Raw genomic sequence first — 21,816 nt, forward strand, 5'->3', positions numbered from 1 at the left:
AGTCTATACTATAAATCTAACCGATTTCATCATTGCAGAGACAGAAGCTCACATCACTGCAGTGACAAACCAAATCCTCTGACACTGCAGTTTTACAAATAGGTGTGTACAATGTAGCAGTTACTGTGTTGGAAAGGAAATCCTGTTTTAAGTTGGCATGGTGCTGTGGCTGCTGCAGCATCATGCTGCCACATGGCAGGCTTGGAGCTGAGGGGAATTTATTTGGATTTTTCTCTGCACAGTAAAAGATGAGCTACTGCAGAGATGAAGCAGGTGGCTCCTGAGAAAGCATTAACTATGTCAGTCTGAGTAGCCTTCTTTGGGCAGAATGGTAAAACCTATCTGGGAGCTTTATTTATGTCTGATAGACACAGCCTTGTGTAAGGGCAGTGAGAAATCACCCCAGGAGGTATTTCACGGTGGGAACTGTGCCTCAGGGAGTGCAACATGTGCTCCCTTGTGCACCCGACCAGCTCCACTCACTGGGACATGGCCCTACCTCCTCCTGCCCCTTCCATCCCTTTAGGGAGGATAATGTGCGCAGGGGCTCTGTGAGAGAGTGTAATTGTGCTGCGTTGATGCACAACGGCACACAGTGGGAGGTGTCCTGTGGCCTCTCCGCTCCCTTGAACATTTGTTCAGCTGCCAGGCTCAAATGCCTGTTAACCTCTAAAACAGGGGTGGGGAGGAGTGGTATGTGCAAAGAAGTGAGCCCTGAACTCCTCTGGAACCAGAGGTCAAATGGTGGAGCATTCTAGGTTGCTGGATGAAGTAAGAAAAAGCCTGACACTGAAAATTAGTTTTTGTCTCCCTAACTTATCACATTGGCCACTCACCTTTACCTAGTCTTTAACTTTAATGGGAGTCATGTAGCTAAAACACCATGTAACACTTTGAAACTAACCTCTAAATGACAACTTTAGGCATCACAGAAAAAAGCAAGCATTATGCTGACTAATGGAGAATCTTCCGCCCCCCGCCCCCCCCCCAAGATACTTTCCCTGTATTTCTTAGTTAACTATGAGGCACATTTTCGATAGCCGACAAAATCCACAGCGTAGATTGAATCTCCTTGGTGCTGCTCCAGTGGCACAAAGGGGACGAGAATGCTATTCTAAAGAAGCAGCAAGGGATTTCCCTGTTACAGGGGAACACTTCATGGTGTAAAGCCAATATAACTGGCTTTTTGGTATTCACTCTTCCCCCTTCCATCAGGGAGGGAGCATTGACAAAACATGTGCACTCCAGCAATCTCTGGCCACCAGAATGATATACAGGGCCATTGTATATGGCATAAATTAGAGCAGTCCTGTGTCTGTTCTGAGTTGTGTCAAGATCCTAGGATCAAGGTGGATAGAAAGGTGGCTTAGAATTATCTTTGCCACACTTTCCTCAGATGTGCTGAGTGGGAGCTCAGATCATCTGAGGTTTTGCCTGCAGTTTTTTATATTTAAGTTTTTACATGGTTAGTTCTGGCTCTCAAAAACATTAACCAGTTTTATATACTCATTTAAACCCAGGTTCTGCTCCAAGTGCCCAGTGCAGATTTGAAATAACTTCAGTGTTACACTGCTGTGACTGAGAAAAAACTGTCCCTTATTCTTAAACAAAGATTTATGGGGGAATTAAATATTAACTCCTTTCGTTCCAAAAGAAATGGAGATGAAAAACAGAAAAGTTAGGTAGTGATGAAGCCAAAGTGGTGAGACACTCGAGGGGGGCTCATTTACAACAGTGTCAATCCAGAGTAACTTCACTGAAGTCAATGAAGTCAATAGTCATACTAACACCAAATCAGGAATAACTCCACTGAAGTCAGTGGAATTATTTTGATTTTACACCATGTAACTGAGAACCCTATGGAGTTATACTAGCGATAAATCAATTCAAAAGCAGGCCCTTTGACTTTTGAAATTTTGTTTGCTAAGATGCACAACCTAGAAGAAAAGAATGAACCAGAGACATCTGACTTTCCCCAGGTCCTAATTCAGCATGTCAAAACCTGATGATGTGGGTAAAAGCCATAATGTAATCTTTCTACATATCTACTTACTCATCTATTAATCTATCATATTTATCTGTATTTATACTGTGCTCCTCACCACAGCATCTGATCATCCTGAGGTGTGGAAACCATAACTGTATTGTTCAAGCTATAATTACAACTTACTGCAATCAACATAGGCTGGAAGCAAAGCTAGTTGCTGAAACTTCTTAAACAGCAGGGTCAAAATTATTTCATCCACATCAGTCTTGATAAGCAGTAGGAAAATGGAGCAGAGAGGGTGCATTATAGTGTGTGACAAAAGGTAAATTGTGACTGTAAACATCATGGGTTTGATTCTCTATTAGCCTGTACCTTGTGAAGCCTCTTGTACCACTGGATTTGATAGCACTTTACATCTGCTTTGCCCTGGCTTTGTACTGGAGGAGTAGTCTACACAAGGTGCAGGCTAATGGAGAATCAGGCCCCGTGTCTTTGAATTTAAGGATCTGCTCTCACACTGGTATAAATCAGGCATTCGCTGCATTTAAATCAACAGAATTACACTGTAGTAAAGCTGGTGTTAATGAGAGGAGATTCAGACTGTAGAAGTCAACAGAAAATCATTTGAAGTCTTGCTTTTCACAAGCCACTCGTTATTCTTGTTCCATTGTAAATTTTAGCTTTAACATCAGACTTGATCAGAGACAGAAGCATGATCACAAGCACTCTCTTTCTTCCCTAATCCTCATATGTCAATATAACCTTGCTTTGCCTTGACACTTTAGTGGTCCCTAGAAAGTCTGTTGCAGATTTTCTAAGGCTACCCCAATTACAACTGATAATTGTTAGAGTGGATCTTTCTGAAATAGGCAAACACATTGACAGCTTCTCGAAAGAGACATTCTTCCCTGTTCAAGGTGACACCACTCAAAAGCACTCAGGAGCTGAAGTAAATTAGATGTGGATAAATTCATTGCCACAGGAAGGTAAGAATTGGTACTTGGGGAAACTTCACATTTTGCCATATTTACTTACTTACACACACACTCTCTCTCTCTTTTTGATATCCCTTGTCCCTCCGATTTCATGGTTCTTACCTTGCCAACATACAGAGGATCGGTTCCAGTGTATTCTTCAAGAACAAAAAACTGGTTCCATACCCAGCTCCTCTTCATTCGCTGATGCAGTAGCAGCTTGTCCGACAGGTTATCTTCCTGGCTTTTGTTGAGTGGCCTGGCACTCCCAGAGAGTGCAAGTGTAGTAAGGTCCATCAGTCCCCAAAAATATAAGGACACACCAAGTCCAAGCCAGTTCTTTGCATTGCTCATTCTATCTGAAGTCCACATCTGTTTACCAGGGGTTTTTTAAAAGTCAAAACATCACAGCTGGGGTTTTTCAGGAAGAAAAAGCAGGCCTTTAAACTTCCAAGAGAGACTTTGACTGGAGCAGACAGCTTTAAGGATGATGGTCTCCTGTAAAGTTAAGGAAAATTAAGAAGTTCATGTTTTTGCCAACGTAGAGGGAGCATCTTTTTTCACAAAAGACAACTGTGCTGTAAAATATTCAGTCCTCCACATAAAACTCTGATACCGGGGTATGCTTGTCCTAGACAAGGAAGACTTGTTACTTTATTAGTTGCAGCACTGCACACTCAGATGCAAACCCCACTAGGATATAGTTAGTAAGTAAGAGTTCTCTGCTTTGCTAACTTAAGTACCTGCAGGGTTCCAGTATATTATTGATCGGCTTGAGTTAATAGGTTGCACTTTAGAAATATTTATGACCAGAAGCCTCATGAAAACATTTGAAAGATGGAAATTAGTATACATAACTCATACCTCTGTGCCAGTTGACTTTCTTTTTCTGTTTAGAAACCATCTTAAATATGATGGCTATATTACAAACCTTGAATTTAATTTCTAGCAACTGCAAATTATTTCTGACTTTCTAATTATTTCTAATTCTTTCAAACCCCTGTTGCTTGAATTCAGGTTTCACACTCTGTTGCCTTCTCTCTGAGGAGCTGATTGCTGTGGCTAATGTGACATTTCTAGAATGTGAATGGTCAATTAATCATTATATAATCCACAAAAGGTTTCAGAATGCTGATGGTCACATGGCTATTGTGGGATATGTCTAAGCGAGACCAGCTAACAAATTTTTCCTTCTTAAGCCTAAAAGGCTCATTTAGGCAGAGGAATGCCGACCTCCATCAGAGGACACTTTCTCATCAGGCTAGGATCTTTTGTTGTCATGAAGTCAGATTACCTGGTGACCTCACTCCAGGCAGTGGACTGTTGCAATCTTTTCTTTTGCTGTTTTCAGGGTTAAATGAGGTGACTTTGCACTTGAGTTCCTCTGTCAAAATACTCAGCACATCCTGTGGGTCTAAATATTTCCGCTGTTCTTTAGGGGAACTCTACTTTTCCACCCTCTCAGAACAAATGAACTCCTTAGCAAGTGTTTTTTCAATTGTGACACTTAACGAACACACTTAATTTCATTACTGTTATAAATTTATGGCCTTGAGGCCTACTTAATTGTTTCATCCTGAGGAAATAAAAACTGGCAGGAGATAGCTGTCAAATTCCCTTAACTGAAACCCTTCAAAGGATTAAAAATCATTAACAATTATTTTGCACAGTTGCATAGAAAATTCTTTAAGTGGAAAGTAATATAATGTGATATTTTCAACATGAAGATATTTTCAACATGAAGTTACAAGAATGGAGTGTTGTAATATAACCGTGGCTTTTAAGAGGGTATAATAGAAACAGTATCGTTATATAGTGCAACTGATGTGCATGTTGTACATTACATGAAGTGTGGCAAACAAATAAGTCCATTGCCTGAGGAGCTTACAGTCTAAAGCATAACAGGTACAATAAACAAGGCACAAAATACAACAAATATTCAATAATATAAATATATTATAGCCAGAATGATTTACAGAATAGATGGGCCTTTATAAATTGGAGAGGGAGGGCAGTTACCGATGTTGGCATGATAAATCTCTTGGATCCAAACTCTGTCCCCAATTAAATGAATCCAATTCACTGTAAAGTCAATGGAAGTTGCACCTGTGTAACTCAAGTCAGAATTGGGCCCGGATTGTCCTGTCCCTTTAAAAGTTTGAGCATTTCCCCTCACCCCAGTGCAAAGCCTCACTTTTATGTTAGTTTCAGTTTTGCTTCCAGAAGCATAAAGTGAGAACAGCAGACAGCTGTGTTCCCTCTGTGTCTATTTCCTTCTCTGCTGAGTCTGAATAGAACATTTGGCAATGGAAGATTTCTATCCCATGAGTGTCCAGTGCTCCCATTCCCTGAACAACAAGAGAAAGTAAGCAAATAATACTGTAAAAAGGGGGAGAAGTTCACCTAGAGGCACAAGGTGACAGACTGCTGCTTTTGCTGCTGAGACAATGTGAACCAGACAGCTAGAGAGGGGGAAACAGGCAATTAAAAACAGAACAAAAGAATAGGCTGCTGCCTGGAGCATCTGAAAAGAAAGCAGTGAGGGGAAATCAAGCAGCCTTCTTGGTTGACCTGGTGCAGGTAGACAAATGGACAAACAGCCTAGCCTGTGCTGAGGGTCTATAGCCAGCAGAGGGAAATCAAGTACAGCCAAAGAAAAAAATGTGTAGTCTGCAGTGTTGCCATGGATCTAGAAGAGGCAGGTCAAGCACAGATAGTGCAGTAACAGTTTTTCTGTGGCAGAGAAGACCTTCACGAGCTGCAACAGGAGAGCAGAGAAATGGCAACTTTTGTGGAGTGTGTTGGTGAATTCGACAAACTGCAAAATGTGGTGATGTACCATGAATGTTTTGAGCAATTTGTAACCTGCAAACCACCATTCCTGCTGGATGAGTTTCAACCTTGTTGACAGTGATGGGTCCGAAGGCATATGGGCTGTTGCATGATCTATTGTCTCCTCCTGTGCTCAGAACTGCCATGTAAGCTGCAATTACTGCAGCAAAGCAGGAACATATTCTCCTACCCCATGGCGGAATGATATAGGTTCCATCAGTGACATCAAAGAAGTGGAGAGCCATAGCACAGTTCGTTGCTGCTCTAAGGAAGTTGTTAGAGCATTGTCATTTGGACAAACATTGTGATGACCTGTGTGACCAATTGGTTTCTGGATTATGCAATGACCAGGTTCAGAAGAAGTTATTGACTGTATCAGCACTTAATTCAATAAGGCAATTAACGTAGCAGTTGCAATGGAAATCTCAGAGAAGGATGCTCTGGAATTTAGTGTGAACTGAGAAGTTCATCTTGTGAATGAGCAACACAGAGGACCATGGGAATGTAAGAAATTTCCATTTGGCACAGACCGTGCTGCTTAGAAGGACTGCTGGGCACATCATTGTGACTTGTGTCACAATTCAACAACCAGCAACACAGAATAACCATCCATCCAAGAATAAACCTAAGGAAGGACGGAAGTTGGGAATTCATAATGTGGAAAAAGACAAGAGTTCTACTGACCAAGATCTAGCACTACATGTGTTATCAGAAGCTGGAGTCAGAGATGGCATCTGGGTCACAACTTTGATTGAAGGAGTTCCTACAGGAATGGAGCTTGATACTGGAGCTGCCGTCTCACTGATTTCTGCATCTACTATCACCAGACTTTGTCCACCTCCACAATTTTGAAAACTTATACTCGGTGAAAGTAGGTCCCAAAAGGGATACTCCAGGTGAAAGTTCAATTAGATGGATAATCAGTTGTTTTATCCTTGTATGTGATTGAAGGGAAGTATCTACCATTATTTGGCAGATCTTGCTTGAGAAGCTCAAAGTGAACTGGACCAAGATCAAGGCAATCACAAAAGCACCTCAAAATATTTGAAAAATACTGGACAGACACTCCAAAGTTTTTGAAAAAGAGCTTGGACAGATGAGCAACGTGCCAGTGAAGTCACTGTTCAGTCTGACAGCCAGCCAAAATATTGCAAGCCCAGAGTTGTGCCTTATGCTCTGAAGCCTCTGGAAGTTGATTTGGACTAGTTAATGAATATCGGAGTCTTGTCACTGGTTTCACACACACAGTGGGCTATACCCATGGTACCAGTGATCAAGAAGGATGGCTCTGTTTGAATTTGTGGAGATTTCAAAGTGACTCTGAACCCAGTTTTATGGGCAGACCAACTTCCACTAGCTTATACTGAAGATTTGTCTGTTATTCTTAGTGAATGAAAATGTTTCAGTAAATTGGATTTGCTCAATGCATACCTGCAAATTGAGATGATCTGGCATCTCACAAATATCACAATTAACACACACAGAGACTTATTTTGTTACAACAGGGTGCCTTTCTGTATCACACTGGTACCTGCCCTGTTCCAGAAAGTGATGGATGAGATCCTGAAGGGTCGGAACAGAGTTCAATGCTATTTGAATAAGATCCTTGTTACACGAAAGGATCAAGAGGATCATCTTCAAAAGTTATGTTCATCCTGAAGACTATTTAACTAGTGTGGTAAATTTCTGCTTAATCTAGCACCAGTATTGACACCTTTACTTGAACTATTATAAGCAAAGTAAAAATAGAAATGGACTGAGTCTGAGTATTCATTTAAATAAGCAAAAAAACTGCTGTCATCAGTCGATTCTTATGCACTTTGATGATTTGCTACCATTGCAATTGACTTGTGGTGATTCATCATATGGAGTGGATGCAGTTCTTTCCTACATTTTTGCTAATGGCATGAAGAAACAAACTGCCTTTGCATCATGAACAATCACTAAGCCTGAGAACAGCTATGCACAAATAGAGCGAAAAACTCTCAGCATTATCTTCAGAATTTGTAAGTTCCATATCTATCTGTATGTCATCACCCATTACTTTCTATTTTTGGATGGAAACATGGAATTCTGTCATTAGTTGCTGCTTGTGTGCAATGATGGGCATTACTATTTTCAGCTCATTCCTATGCTAGTCAATTTCATAAAGGGACTCAGCACAGCAATGCTGATGGACTGTGATGCCTGCCACGTCCAAGCGCCCTTCAACACAAAGAAACTTCAGATGAAGTGTTCTATCTCAATTTAATGGATAGGTTACCCATCACTAACACAGATATCAACAAAGAAATTGTTAAGGATGATATGCTTGCTCTTGTGAAGGGAGAGGTACTACACGTTACGGTGTTGGATCATATGAATCCCCAGTTTACACAATTCTTATCACATCAACGTGAAATATATGTGAATTATGGTTGCATCTTATGGGGAATGCAAGTGATCATTTTGAAATCAGTTCAATCTAAAGTTTTGGAAGCTCTTCACGAAGATCAAGTATTGTACGTATGAAGGCCGGAACCTGGAGTCATGTGTGGTGGCTGGGGATCAACAAAGATAATGAGAGGACTGTGTGTCAGCAAATTCAGCATGATCTTGGCCCAGCTGGTCTACATCCTTGGTCGTGGCCTCAGACTCCTTGCACAGGTATTCACGTGGAGTCTGCAAGACCTTTAGAAGGTTATATGATTTTGGTTGTCGTCAATGCCCAATTGAAATGGCCGGAAGTTTTCAGAAGAACATCTGCTACAGCTACCAAGATGATTGGACATCTTTGTACCTTATTTAGCCAATGTGGTTTATCGTTACAGTTGATGAATGACAATGGACCTCATTTCTGTTCTAAAGAATTTCAGAAGTACCTAGCTTCAAATGAAATTCAGCACATATGCTCTGCTTCATAACACCCTGCTACAAACACACTAGTGGAATGCTTTGTACTAACACTTAAGCACACCTTAAGAACTAACAAGTCTATTTTGAGTTGTCAGCAGAAATTAGACAATTTCTTGCTTGTTTACAGGAACATACAACATGCTACTACCTAGGAGTCACTTACAACACTTTTCTTGAAGTGATCTTTGCATACTTGTAGGGATCTGTTATGTCCTGATGTTGCCTCACATGTAGCCAAATTTAAAGCTATGCAAACTGAATGATGATGTGAGACTTGGCAACATTCTTTTCAAGTCAGAAACTTAGTGTGGATTCGTAACTACAGTTCTGGAGTGAAAGGGGTACTTGGAGAATTTGTAAAATGCAAGGGATTTAGTTTTACCTCAAACAAAATATCTGATGGTATTTTATGGAAATGAAATATGAACCAGTTGCAGCCTCAACTAGTACTGGAGTCCAGGGATGTTCCAGTAGGACTGTGTTCCTCTGATTGAACCTCTTTCCATGACAACTCCTAATTTTGATGACTTGTTGGGAGAAACTTTGATGTCAGATCCAGTTGATTCCATACTAGATCTAGTTGATTCCTTACAACAGACTGTTCGTGTTCAGGACACTGCCACCCCCCAGTTGCCCTATTATCCCAAGAGAGTGCGAAAACCAGTTCTGCACCTGAACTGATAAATTGTTTAATTAGCGAGTTGCTATTTCAGGTCAGAATGATCCCTTGCAATTTAAGGGTCTGTGGTAGTCCACCCCTCAATTTTTAGTCAGGTTATACAGTGTCTCATGTTAGCCATATAAATGACAATGTATATGCTTTTGTAAAGTTTTTTTTTAAAGTAGTGTGGAGGAATGTAATGTGATGTCCTGTCCTTTTACATGTTTGAGCACTTCCCACTCCCCAGTGCAAAGCCTCACTTTCATGTTTGGTTTCAGAGTAACAGCCGTGTTAGTCTGTATTCGCAAAAAGAAAAGGAGTATTTGTGGCACCTTAGAGACTAACCAATTTATTTGAGCATGAGCTTTCGTGGGTGCATCCGATGAAGTGACTTTCATGTTTGTTTCAGTTTTGCTGTCAGAAAAATAAAGCAAGCACAGCAGACAAGCTGTGTTTGTATAAGCTCCCTTTGTGTCTAGCTCCTTCTCTGTTGGGTCCAAATACAACAGGCCCTTTCTAGGCAACATACCCCAAAAGGGTCAAAATAGTGTGTGTATGCCTACTATGATATAGAGAAGATGGGAACTCTATGTGAGAGGCAGCTGAAGTGCAGCTTGCAGTACATATATGGCCCAGAGAATTCTACAATGGAGCTTCAGTTGCCTAGTTTCTAATCAGGTGCTGTGGCCCATGGGAACCTCTGATCCCAACATGCAGTGCTCATCTGTGGCTTGGGAAGTCAGGTGGCTGCAGTCTACTTCATTTTATGTGTATGGGGTACATCTATCTGACTCCTGGGGCCCTTAGTTGAGCACAGATAGCACAACACTATTCAATCTAAGAGTTTTGTGAGAGTAGAGACTGATAAGGCCCCTTGAAAGAGAAAGTGCCTTTGAAGATTTTAAGATCCAAGGTGGGGGATTTGCTAAAGAAAATTGTTGTTTCAGAATTATATTTTGTGTACATTGCACAGCCCTGCCCCAGTGTTTATAAGAACTCATCTTCTACCCATAATGAGCAGGGAACCTGGACTATGAGTCATCCCTGTGATCCCATTTACTTCACAACAGCACAAATAGGTATGTTTATAGCTATAAAGAAAACAAAATCATACATTATTGCCCTGACATACTGAATAGATTCCTATTATAATTAGAATTGTGTTTGTAGGTGATCTCAGAAACCATCTAACCATCCAAATCCAACACTGCCAGTTTCCTCCTAGCACTAAGTAAACCTGGCAAGGGTTGACTGCAGTCAGCCAAAGCAGTACCAGAGCAGTTACATAATGTCATATAACTGAAGCTGAAGCAGCTATGGGAGATTAGTGCAGGGAATCTGATCACAGTAATCCTTCCCCTATATCTGCCTATATGTGTATCAGCAGAAAGCAACAGGAAAATGAAAGGGGGAAGCAGTGAAATTCATACTGCCATGCTTTCTGTACTAATACTGCTTTTCACTCAAACATCATTGGGCTTTGCCTTCAAGTTCCATTAGAAACTCCTTTTGAAAATGTGCATCTCCACAGAACATGCATTTTCTATGGCCCCCAACAGCCATATCACAGAGAACATTTAGGATACAGTCAAAAATCCCTTTCAGAATAGTAATACTATCATCAGAAATTTTGCCATTAGGCAAAATGAATGTAAATTAATGTCTTGACTAACTGGAATGTGTTTCTAAATGTTATGCCATCACATTCTGGACAGACTAGAGCATTATACTAGGAGCAGAAGTAAATGCTAACAGCTGTGTAAGCTTTCCCATTCTAACCCCAGACTTTTCAATAGCTCACAACTTTCCCAAACTTTGCAAATTTGGCTGAAATTTTCCTCTCTTAGTCTCTGCAAGAATTATTAGTAATTATTATTTCATTTAAGCAACAACAGTCCAGCTATTATGTAGCACCATTAGGGTACATGGCACTCCACTGACTCTGTCTCATTGTGATTATGCATCTAATCAGGTGTTAAGGTTAAAAGTAACCATAAGGGAGAATATACTTGGCCAACAACTTTCTTGCTATTTCTTTTTTTTTATATATGTACCAGCGCTAACAACAAAATGGCTCTATTAGAATGTTGAAATTTGGCAGCAAAATACACACCACTGAGAAGAGGTGCTTTTGAGTCTCCCAGTTTTGTATTATGAATGATATGATGATATGTCTTTGGAAATTGTATTTACTGCCCGTGCGGTATATTGGAATGTTTTGTTTTTCATTTTTTTAGAATTTTAAGTAATTAATTACCAATCACATAGCTAACCATTTACAAAGTGCTACATATAGGGCAGCCTTTCCATTAAATTAACTGGAATTTGGACCATGCTCTTAGTGAATTTGGTGAAGATGCACAGTGAGTGAGGCTGGGTTCTGCACAAGTAACATAGGGATGTTTGAATTTCTTCTATTTTTAATGCTTGATTTTGGGGATAATTACAAGTTACTTAAAAGAAATCTAAACATGTTATGGTACAGAAATGCATGGTAAGGCACCCAAATGATGTTAACTCTGCCCCGTAGTGATGCCAGAGAATAAACCTATAATTATGATTAGTACATAAGTGTTTGTAGTTCCAGATTAAATTAAACTGATTTTTAAAGACACAGGGGTTTTTTTTGTCCCCCCCCCCCCCCAAATTCTTTTTCCTCAAGGCACCTTCCACTGACTCAGTGGCTCTCTATGCTGTCATCACCATCTTAGCTGAGGGTATTTTGACTTCACTCCTCCTGGGAACAATGGGAGGCAGTAGTCGTTTTGAAACATGGCACCTTTGTGAAGGGCAGCTGTAGCTCCAATCCCACTGAGAACAATGGGAGATGACAGGTATTTTTAAAGATGTAAGTTCTTAGAATTCTCTGTTGAAGAAAAATTACCTGTTAGTCTCTGCTGAAGGAGAAATTCTCAGCTATGAAGAAAAATGGTAAATGATGATCACTAATCCTTAGAAAAAACAACTTTCAATGTAGCCTACACACTAGATTTTAATGAGTTTAACTATATGCAAAGTTTGTGTTATTCCATTACTAAGATAATTTGGGACAAAAATATGGACTTTAGGTGATACATTTCTAAAGATAATTTTTAAAGTAATTTTAACTCAAACAAATTATTGGATTTACTTGTAAATTTTCAAAAAAATTATTTGTGCCCAAAGAGCAAGTGTAATTTTGGGGAGGATATATTATATTCTTCATATATAGCAAAGTGATTGAATCCCTGCTTCAAATCCAAAACCAATTCCTTAACTCTGGTGCTGTGAGAGACACTTCTAGAATATTGTTTGTGAGGTTACAGGGTGGACTACACAATACTATGAAATTTAGCACACATATACCTAAGGTTGTGGGTTTTTTTGTTTTGTTTTGTTATTAAATGTCTGACATGTCAGTAACTGATAACACAACTTTAGGATCAAATGCCATCAAGTCTCACGCTGAGTAGTACCTTGCTACGTGAGTAGCTCAAGTGAAATCAGTGAAATTACTCATGTAGTAAGGTCCTTAATATTCCCTTCCCTTAATGCAAATTGTTTTATGGACTCATGTAAGAGTCCTCAAGAGGCTTAAACATCTGAAAAGATGGAAATGACGGCTATTCTGCTTTCCACGTGGAGTATATAACAGAAAATGACACTGGTCTAGTCAGGATTTTGTTGCTTAAAAAATTTAAAAACAGAATAAAGGGTGAAATCCTGCCTTCTTTGCTCATGTGAAGAGCCCCATTAAAGCCAGTGAGACTGTTTCTTTGCATGAGCATAATGAGCAGGATTTGTCTCAGAGGAGGGTTACCACCTGGCCGGCATTTGACTGGGTTGGCTGTTTTTGGTTTTTGTTGTTTTTTAAAAAAATAGATTTGCCAGGTGCCAGAAAAATAACTTAATCTGGCATTATTATCACACTACACTGGGATATCTAATGTTAAAAGTTTTTGTCCAGCTAAAGATGCTACAGTGTTCCCACTTCCACAGTTTAAGCGATAACAGATCAAAACTGTTGAATGTACAGCAGCTGTCTGTCCACCAACGTGCAAGGGAACCGCCCGTGCATGTGAGAGAGGGTTTGAGTCACTTGAGAGTGAGGAGACAGGCAATGTTATCTATCTTATCTGTATGTGTTATTTAGATACCATAAGTGGCTGTTGAAGGGGTGGTGGGTTTGTGAAGTTGCCATGTAATTGGGGGTTGGGTTTGCAGTGGGCTTGCCTTTTTGGGGTTTTGGGGGAAGCTTTTTTTTTTTTTTTGCGCATTTCAAAGAGTATTTTATTTGTCAAGTAAGAAATAAATGATGCAATTTAAAAGTGTGTCTTAGAACCCCATTTGTTATCCACAGCGGACTCCCCCATGGTAATAGACTTGGCTACATCAGAACAGCTTAGATCTCTGACCCAAAGTGCTTGACAAACTCCTTTTTTGCTTGTCTTTTTGTGATGGATATCTGGTTGCCAGTTCAGTTATCTAGGCTACCTTCTTCTCCTACTCCTGCCTCAGACACATTGCGGGAAAGTCTTTTTATTATTTTTACCAAACTGTTACAAATATGGCTTTTGGCATCATTAGAACCTGTGAAGCCCTTTTTGAACCCTGTGCAACTGGTGGTCTACATCTCTTTAATCATTCCATACAACAGGGGCACAATTATACATTCTCCACCATGTTTGAAACAACTCTTGTAACTCACATTCTACAATTGAAAATTAATGTGTGTTCTATGTAGGAGCTGATGTAAAACTCCCATCTTTTTAAAATTTACATTTATGCTTTAGTTAAACTACTCCTTATTCAATATCTGTTTCAGGCCAAAATGAAAAGGGAGAGAAATATTTGTAGGAATAAACTTGTCACAAGTCTTATAAATGAACCACTTATGTTATTTCTATGGACAATGGTACTTCCAAAGAAAGAACACAAATATGGTTTGTATTATATAATGATGATATCGGCACCCAGAGTACTCAGTCAGGGCTAGGTCCATTGTATTAGGCACTTTACAGATATGTACATATGCACCAAGATCTCATTATCTAAAGCCCAAATCCTGAAAAGATTTACACACTGTTTAACTTTATGCACGTGAGTATGGTCATTGACTGCATTGGGGGTGAGCTCACTGAAGGCAATGGGACTACTTACATGAATAAAATTAATCACATGTATAAGTCTTTGCAGGCCTGATCTTTCAGCTGAATCTGGGTGGACTGACCCTTGCACCTGTACAGAGTCCTCCTGACTTCAGTGGGCACAGGGGCTGAGCCAAGGTAATTTGTTTGCAGAATGGCGGCCTTAGAAGACAAGTGACACAGAAAAGATGGGGGAAGAGGGATACAGTCACATTTATATTCTCTCTCTCTATAGGAATAAATACACACACACACACACACACACGATTTTTTTTACATATACACGCAGAAATTGTTTTCAGTAGCACTTATCCTGTATTAAGACTACATTAGTTGAAATTGATTTCCATGTGTAATGACTCTTTTTAAAGGTTACCCCCACCCACCCACGCACCCACCATTCAGCCTAAAGAAACCAAACAGCTTGGTAATGAACACAGTAGGAAGAAATTAAACTTGAGTGCAAAATGTGCTCTAAGTGAGCTGTTTGTTTGGTTCCTTAAATTTCCTGTGATATTTAAAACACAGGCTGTGGGGTAACAGTAAATGGATTACGTTTTTTATTCTTTCCCAGCTTACTTTCCAGTCTGTCCCCTTAGTTGTTTGTAACGCTGTCTTGTAATATTTATGTGCTAGCGCCACAGAAGCTCCTACTGAACAAGGGAATAAATGGCTGCACCCCATGCTCATCGTTACCAAAAGGAAGCTGGGGTGTTTACAGAGTTGCCTGCGCTGATCCCTGTTCTAGCCTAATGTTACTGTTGGGGATTATTGCTACACATTGTGCAAGTTGATATTAAAAAACAAATTCCTGAGACATTTGTTAGTTTGGGAAATAGACTGGGACTGAAAATGTGCTTTTCTTTTTCTCCCCCTGCCCCTGTTTTTTCCCCCCTTTTTATTAAGATCTCGATAAATACAATGAAACTTGACAATGCACCATATGGTGCTTAAGCATTAACTCAGAATACGGAGCAATGTCACAAAGTTACATCCACAGACCAGTCAACCATCTCTCTTAGGACACATCAGGGAACTCATTTTACTCAAGATTTGAAGTCCTTCAAAACTATGGAATGCCCGCAGAATGAAGAACTCCTGCAGAATGACAGAGGGAGTCCCATCATATAAATCCCAGTGGAATGCTTACAGGACCATAAACATACCAAGAAGGAAATTTACAAACAATCACAAGGTAAACAGTTCCAAATGGAGGTATGCCAATGACTTACACCTGCTGAGGATCTACTCCAAAATTTTCACTAAATGAGAGGTAATTGACAATGACATGCTATAATAAATAAAGATGGGCTTTTCAAAAATGCTCAATGCTGGCTGAAATGTTTCCTCTAAAGTCAACACCAATGGGAGCAAAGTTAGGCCAGTGCTGAGTATATTTGAAAACCCCAAAAATATATAAAAAAACAATGCCCCTATAATTAAGGCAGTGCAAGACTTCAGAATAAATTTGAATCCAGGTTTCATGATGGATTCCCATAAACCTCTTGCCCAGATTGGCAAGCCACCACCAAGAGATGTTTTGTGAACCTGATCTAGAGCTTTATAAAGCTAGACTAGAGGTCTCTGTAAACTTTCAAGAGGACCCACCCACGCATCCCTTCTCCCCTCAGCATGACTTCCCACTCTCTTCCTGCAGCTGACCCAGGACCTTTTGTGTGCTGCACTCTTCTGTGTAGGGAGAAACCTACCAGCCCTGCTTCCCTTCCCCCTCTTAATGTATTTAGGGCTCAGTCAGCTGGCTAGCTCTTTCATTTGCTGTGAGATCAATTATAACCTGTTTTCTACATCCACAAACAACTGCTGGGTTTTGAGCAGGTGACTTGCCTGCTCCTTCATTCAGCAGCAGTGTGTTCAAAACAGCTCCAGTTCCACAAATGATTAGTGCCTTGAATTTGAGATGTCCCAGCCGACACTGCATGGTAACTAGGGTAACTGAAGCATTCCCCCTATTTATCAGGAATTGCATTCTGGGTGCTTCAGACCCCGAATGTGGTAAAGCTCCACCCAACAGTGAGAGATGGAGCCTTTCTCGTTCCACTGCTGCCAAATGGAGGGGTGAGCAGGCTGCCTGTTCCCCAGAAAGTGCCACAGAGATTGGAAGCTATACCTGTCAGCTTATCTGCAAACAACAGATGTGGAGAGCAGGCTGCCTGGCTGCCAGCAATGATATGAGAAGATTGGGTTGGAGGTGTTCAGAAGAGGTCAGAAAGAAGGGGGAAAGGGAGTCTCTTGGAGGTGAGAGAACTTTCTAGTTTCATTACAATACCATTGAGTTTTGCCAGTTAGCTTGAAATTCCAAGTGGCATTTTGGCATGCATACGACAAACTCAAAACTCCAGGTGAGAGTGAGAACATATGGATTTGAAAAACACATGTTAATTCTAAAAGGTGGGTTTTACAAGATACATAGTATGCTCCTAATCCCAGTATGCCAGAAATCAAGTCCAAGGATAAATGTAACGTCCTAAAAATTGACTCAAAGCCACCATCTCCGAACAGCTGCAGGGTGAAGACAAAAGATGATCACCAGCAGATTTTTGTTTCAAACAACAAGTATTTTCTAGCCATCTGTCAAGATACATTTATTAAACATACAGTCATGTGCATGCACTAATTTTTTTTTAAATTAAAACATGCCCACTTACAAAGTAGGACAGGTATAGCCACCAAGCTACGGGGTAGCTGCCCATGTGGCTATCAGTATTGCAAGATTTGGAAACCCTCATCCTAATTTAAAAACTTTCTTGGATCTGACATTTATACTGCAGGCTAATACTGACATCTATGTTATCTGGCCCTGACCTTGCTGATTGCCTCAACTCCAATACCAAGCATGAAGAAATACTGTTAACCAACAAGCTGAAGAATATTTTTGAGCCAATGTCAGGCTACTGTCTATGAAATCAAACCAGCGCAAGAAATAGAGTCTTACAGTATGTATAACTATCTGAGGTGCTATAGTGCTATCAACCTCATTCTTATCTCCAAGCTTCAAAGTGCCTCTGGGAATACAAAATATGAGTGCATGGCCTTCACAGAAATCTTTCAGGTTAAAAGAATAAAGCAACAAGGAATAAAGACATACTGACCTCATTCTTCCCAGAACTGTTCTAATTCAGCAAAAATAACATTCCTAAACCTTGAAAAAAAACCAATCTCAGATGATTTTCACATCAAACTTTAGATTTTGTTCCTCAGACTCAATTGTTAAAATCTCCACAGGAAGTGTGTGTGGTACTATCTAATTGGTCTCCCTGAATGTGACATACACCAGTAATACACTTCAAGAAGAGGATGCCATTGTCCATTCTTATTGTCCTTCATAATCTGGTATTGGGACTCCATTCCCACCTTCACAAACCACCCACAATATGCCATATTCCTATAGCTGACTTATTTTCAAGTTCATCCATCTGGATTTCTTTAAGGCACAGCAGTCTTTGCTATTTATAGTAATAAATAATATCGAGGTTGACTTGGGCCTCCATCACTTTCGGGAAAACTGAAGACCATGCAGTTTATTATATGTGGGTCTTTCAGAAGAGACTTCAGAACCCCTAGGATCTGTGTGCTCGGAGTAGGAGTTTGCTACAGTATGCGTGGCCGAAACTGTTGTGCAGTTTGGTTGTGACCCAGTTGGTTGCTGCCTTCCATCTGAGAGATGGCTGCATTTGAATGTGTCTATTTTTTGTTAATAGTATATGTCATCCTGACAGACTATCTACATATAAATTATTATTATTATGATCATGACAGACTTGAGACACTTCATAGCCTTCTAATGTCTCGGGCCTTGTGTATATACTAGGAATTCAGCCACTGATGGCTAGCAACTGGTTAATATATATCAGTTCAAACCCCAAAATGGACTTGAAAGGGGGATGAATTCAATCAGTACAAAGCATGGCTTTCTTTATCTATGCTTGGGACTTGCTCAGTGCAGTTACCCCAGTTGTTGGCTACCATTGGCTCACTCGAGGGTAATTCCAAGTACTGGCAAGGCCTAAACCCCAAATCTTTAATGGTTTTCCCCCCAGATAAGTAACTGGAACTGAGACACTGTCAGAATTACTAAGGTGCCTGACTAGAACAGCACGAATATGGAGGGATATGGATAGCTTACAATTTCTACATGCTAAGGTGTCAGTAACTCTTTCAAGATACCCAGTTTATATTTAGAAATCCTTCTCAGGACTCCACATACATTGTCAAAAAACAACCTGGCCAAGAAAATACTTAAAAGAAAAAGAACTTAAAGACTTAAAGAAAAGCAAAACTGGGGACTGGACTAGATGACTTATTGTGGTCCCCTCCAGTCATATGATTCTATGAAATACATCCTCACTCACTGTATTCCTCTCCAGTGTGTCTTCCTTGCTAGCCCATCTGCATATCCACTGCAGCAAAAAAGATGCTTCTTTTCAAGCTGCTATATTTATGCTTTGTTCACTAATTTTTTCTTCCTTATAATTTTGCCTTTTAAAATTTTTTCTACTCACAGGGCTTGTACCTTTAAGGAACATAGGAGTACTCCTATCAGACAAGGTCACTGATCTGTTTAGTATGGTATCCGGCCTTTGGAAGTTGTCAATAACTGATGCTTCAAAGTAAGTTCTCCCTTTCCCTCTCAGCACACTTTGGTAGTTCAGAAGTGAAAGAAATTTTGACAAAAGATACTTGGATACAGATTAGCCAAGATTAATGGTGGCAAAGAGGATTATATCAAGAAAGTGGAAGGATGGTGCTTTCCAAGTGGAAATAGAATGGACTTCTAATTTGGCATCCTATCAAAAGAAGATGTAAAAAATGAAGGGAAAGGGGGATTTATTTGAGAGTGTATAGACATTAGGTTAGAGACTCTCAGAATAATGTACAGTATAAGAATTGCAGGAACAGCACGTGTAAAGTTGTAAATATTGACTGCAAGATCGTTACTGAATCAAGCTTTACTTCCAGGTAAAGATGAAGCATCAGCCTTGATGTCATTTTTGTTTGTTTCTCTTTTGTGGGATATTACTTGATAATAATTGGCTTTTGAAGTACCATTATGCCAATGGAGGATATATACCAGTGATGGTCTTTGTGGCAAGTTTTATTATACTGTTTTACATGTAGTCAACATTTAATAATACTTTTAAAAAGATATATGCAGTGCCTATGCAGTTGTGAAATGTTGTAAGTGGTGGGAAAAATTCCTTATCAGTTTATGCACCTATGCATGAATTTTGATTCCCATTTCTTAGCTTGAAAATTATTTGGCCCACACTATCGGCTCACTGAAATCCAGTGGCAATGAATTCACAAGTTGACAGTACACCATGTATTTTCTTCTGAACAGCCATTTAACTTAATCTTTTGGGAACAGGGTAAAAAGAAGGACTGATCAATTTTTATTATCTTGTAAGTAATTTTGACCTCTTAGTCTAGTCTCCACTAAGAGCCTGATTCAACGCCCAGTGAAAATGAATGGAAATATTTTAGGGATCATACCCTCACTCTTCTTTGCAAACTAAATAGCCCTGGTTTTTGTACCCTCTCATCATATTGAAACCCCATAATTCTAATAGTCTTCACTCCCTTTCATTAATAGCTTTACTTCTCATTTTGTTTAGTATTTCCTCAGTCATTTGTTAGTTTTCCTCTTTGGTTATGCTGAATCCATATTTGTTGAGAGTTGTTTTTATTGTATTGGCTTACCTGAGAACCTATCAGGATTAGCATAAAGAATGAACTATCCTTGTCAAATGTGGTTAACATTTATGAGAGGAGACAAAAAACAACCAGCTTGCACACTCTTTACCATGATGACTAATGATAATGAAGAAAAACTGATATTTTACTGGCCTTTCAAAAAAATATACTTTCCCGCTGTGAACAGGTGAATAGAAGTTTATTTGTAATTGCTGCACTTTATGGTTAAGGCTGCAATGCAAGCATGCAGTAGATCTGTGTGTTGATTGCCCAAGAGGTTCCCTTTTCACATGATAGCAATAGTTGAGCTGATTTACCAAGTCACTGAACAGTATAAATATGCTTAAATACCATTCTTTAGGATTATCACTTCATCTAATGGGTCATACCCCTAAGTGATTCTAGTGTATGGCTCATTGTGATACATACCATGCTGTAATCTGTCTAACCTCAGTGAGTTATCACATTAAATCAACAAAATGGCCATGTTTAGTGCAGAGATTCAGTATTTACTCAGAAACGGTTTCTGCTTCTGCATGTGCTGATTAATACCTTATTAAAGACTGAGATAAAACTGCTAACCATGCACTACTCCCCACAACTATATGCAAGTAAGCCTACCCCTATGTTACCTTTCAAATCCCTGGTATGAAAACACAAGAAAAACAAAACAAAATCTTTCTCATGTTCTGCCTCACAGCACATGTTCATGTTGATATATCTAGTGAAAACAATTAGCTGGCCCATTCTACTAAGTACAATCTATTCCCAATAAACAAAGTTTGATTGCAAGTGACTCAATCACAACTTGCTTTACAACATCATATAGATATAATGAGGAATTCCTTTTTGGCATCATTCAAATAAGATGTAAAACTGAGATCCTGCCTCTTTGTACTCTAAAGAATCCTTGCCACTTTTTGCAAGAGTAAAAGGTGTTAGGTTTTGGTTACTTATCTACTAGCTTGGTTAGTTAGTCTGTCTACTTAAATCAACCTGCAGTTTCAAATGATTGTGAGACATTTTTCTATGCTGCCTGGCCTATATAGTGGTGTAGTGTTGCTCTGCATTGTAAAATATCTACTGCACTTAACCTTAGAGATGGCTCTGTTTTAGTACTTGGTGAAGTGATTCTTATACATATAAGACCACATTCTCAAAAACAGCTTCAACCTGGCCTCTGATTTTGTACCTTTGGGGAAAAATCTTGCTTGTATTATTCATTTGTGTAGTCCACTTGACTTCAATAGGAATAATCACGTGAATAAAGTCATCCGGGTTTGACGCACAATCAGTTGCATTGCAAATGACAGTGGCAAATGACAGAATTTAAACATGTTGCTACACGTTTTGCAGGTTGTAAATGCTATTTGTAAATGCAGATTAGAGAGTTAAATATCTAAAGTCTATCACTTGGGCCCACAATTAATTGTGCCAACAAAATTGTGCCTACAAATGATTGCAGGCACAAAATTGGGCATGCAGAGACTAAAGGCACTTTTGAAAAATTTGGTTCATATACTGTTTCAGACAAACACTTTGAAATCCTTTGAGATGGAAGCTTCGATATAAGTGCCTAGTATCATCTGTCAAAAGGCATGCCGTTCATCACCTGCCCCTCTTCTGCCC

At 39.6% G+C, this 21,816-nt stretch overlaps 1 protein-coding gene across 4 annotated transcripts in view; it reads right to left on the reverse strand.

Annotated features, from left to right (window-relative positions):
* CDH20 (cadherin 20) overlaps positions 1–21,816 on the reverse strand; it is a 158,844-nt gene that overhangs the window by 49,951 nt on the left and 87,077 nt on the right. For 3 of the 4 annotated variants that reach the window (XR_006288741.1, XM_007066713.4, XM_043540218.1), the window contains exon 2: positions 3,085–3,459. Coding sequence is in view for 3 of the 4 variants with exons in the window: in XM_007066713.4 (XP_007066775.2) it covers positions 3,085–3,333 (249 nt within the window). In the remaining variant the exon portion in view is untranslated. Of the gene's footprint in view, positions 1–3,084; positions 3,460–14,488; positions 14,638–21,816 lie in introns of all 4 variants that reach the window. The other variant, XM_043540216.1, reaches the window with a different exon arrangement.

The sequence above is a fragment of the Chelonia mydas genome, chromosome 2 (genome assembly GCF_015237465.2).
Source record: "Chelonia mydas isolate rCheMyd1 chromosome 2, rCheMyd1.pri.v2, whole genome shotgun sequence".
NCBI lineage: Eukaryota > Metazoa > Chordata > Testudines > Cheloniidae > Chelonia > Chelonia mydas.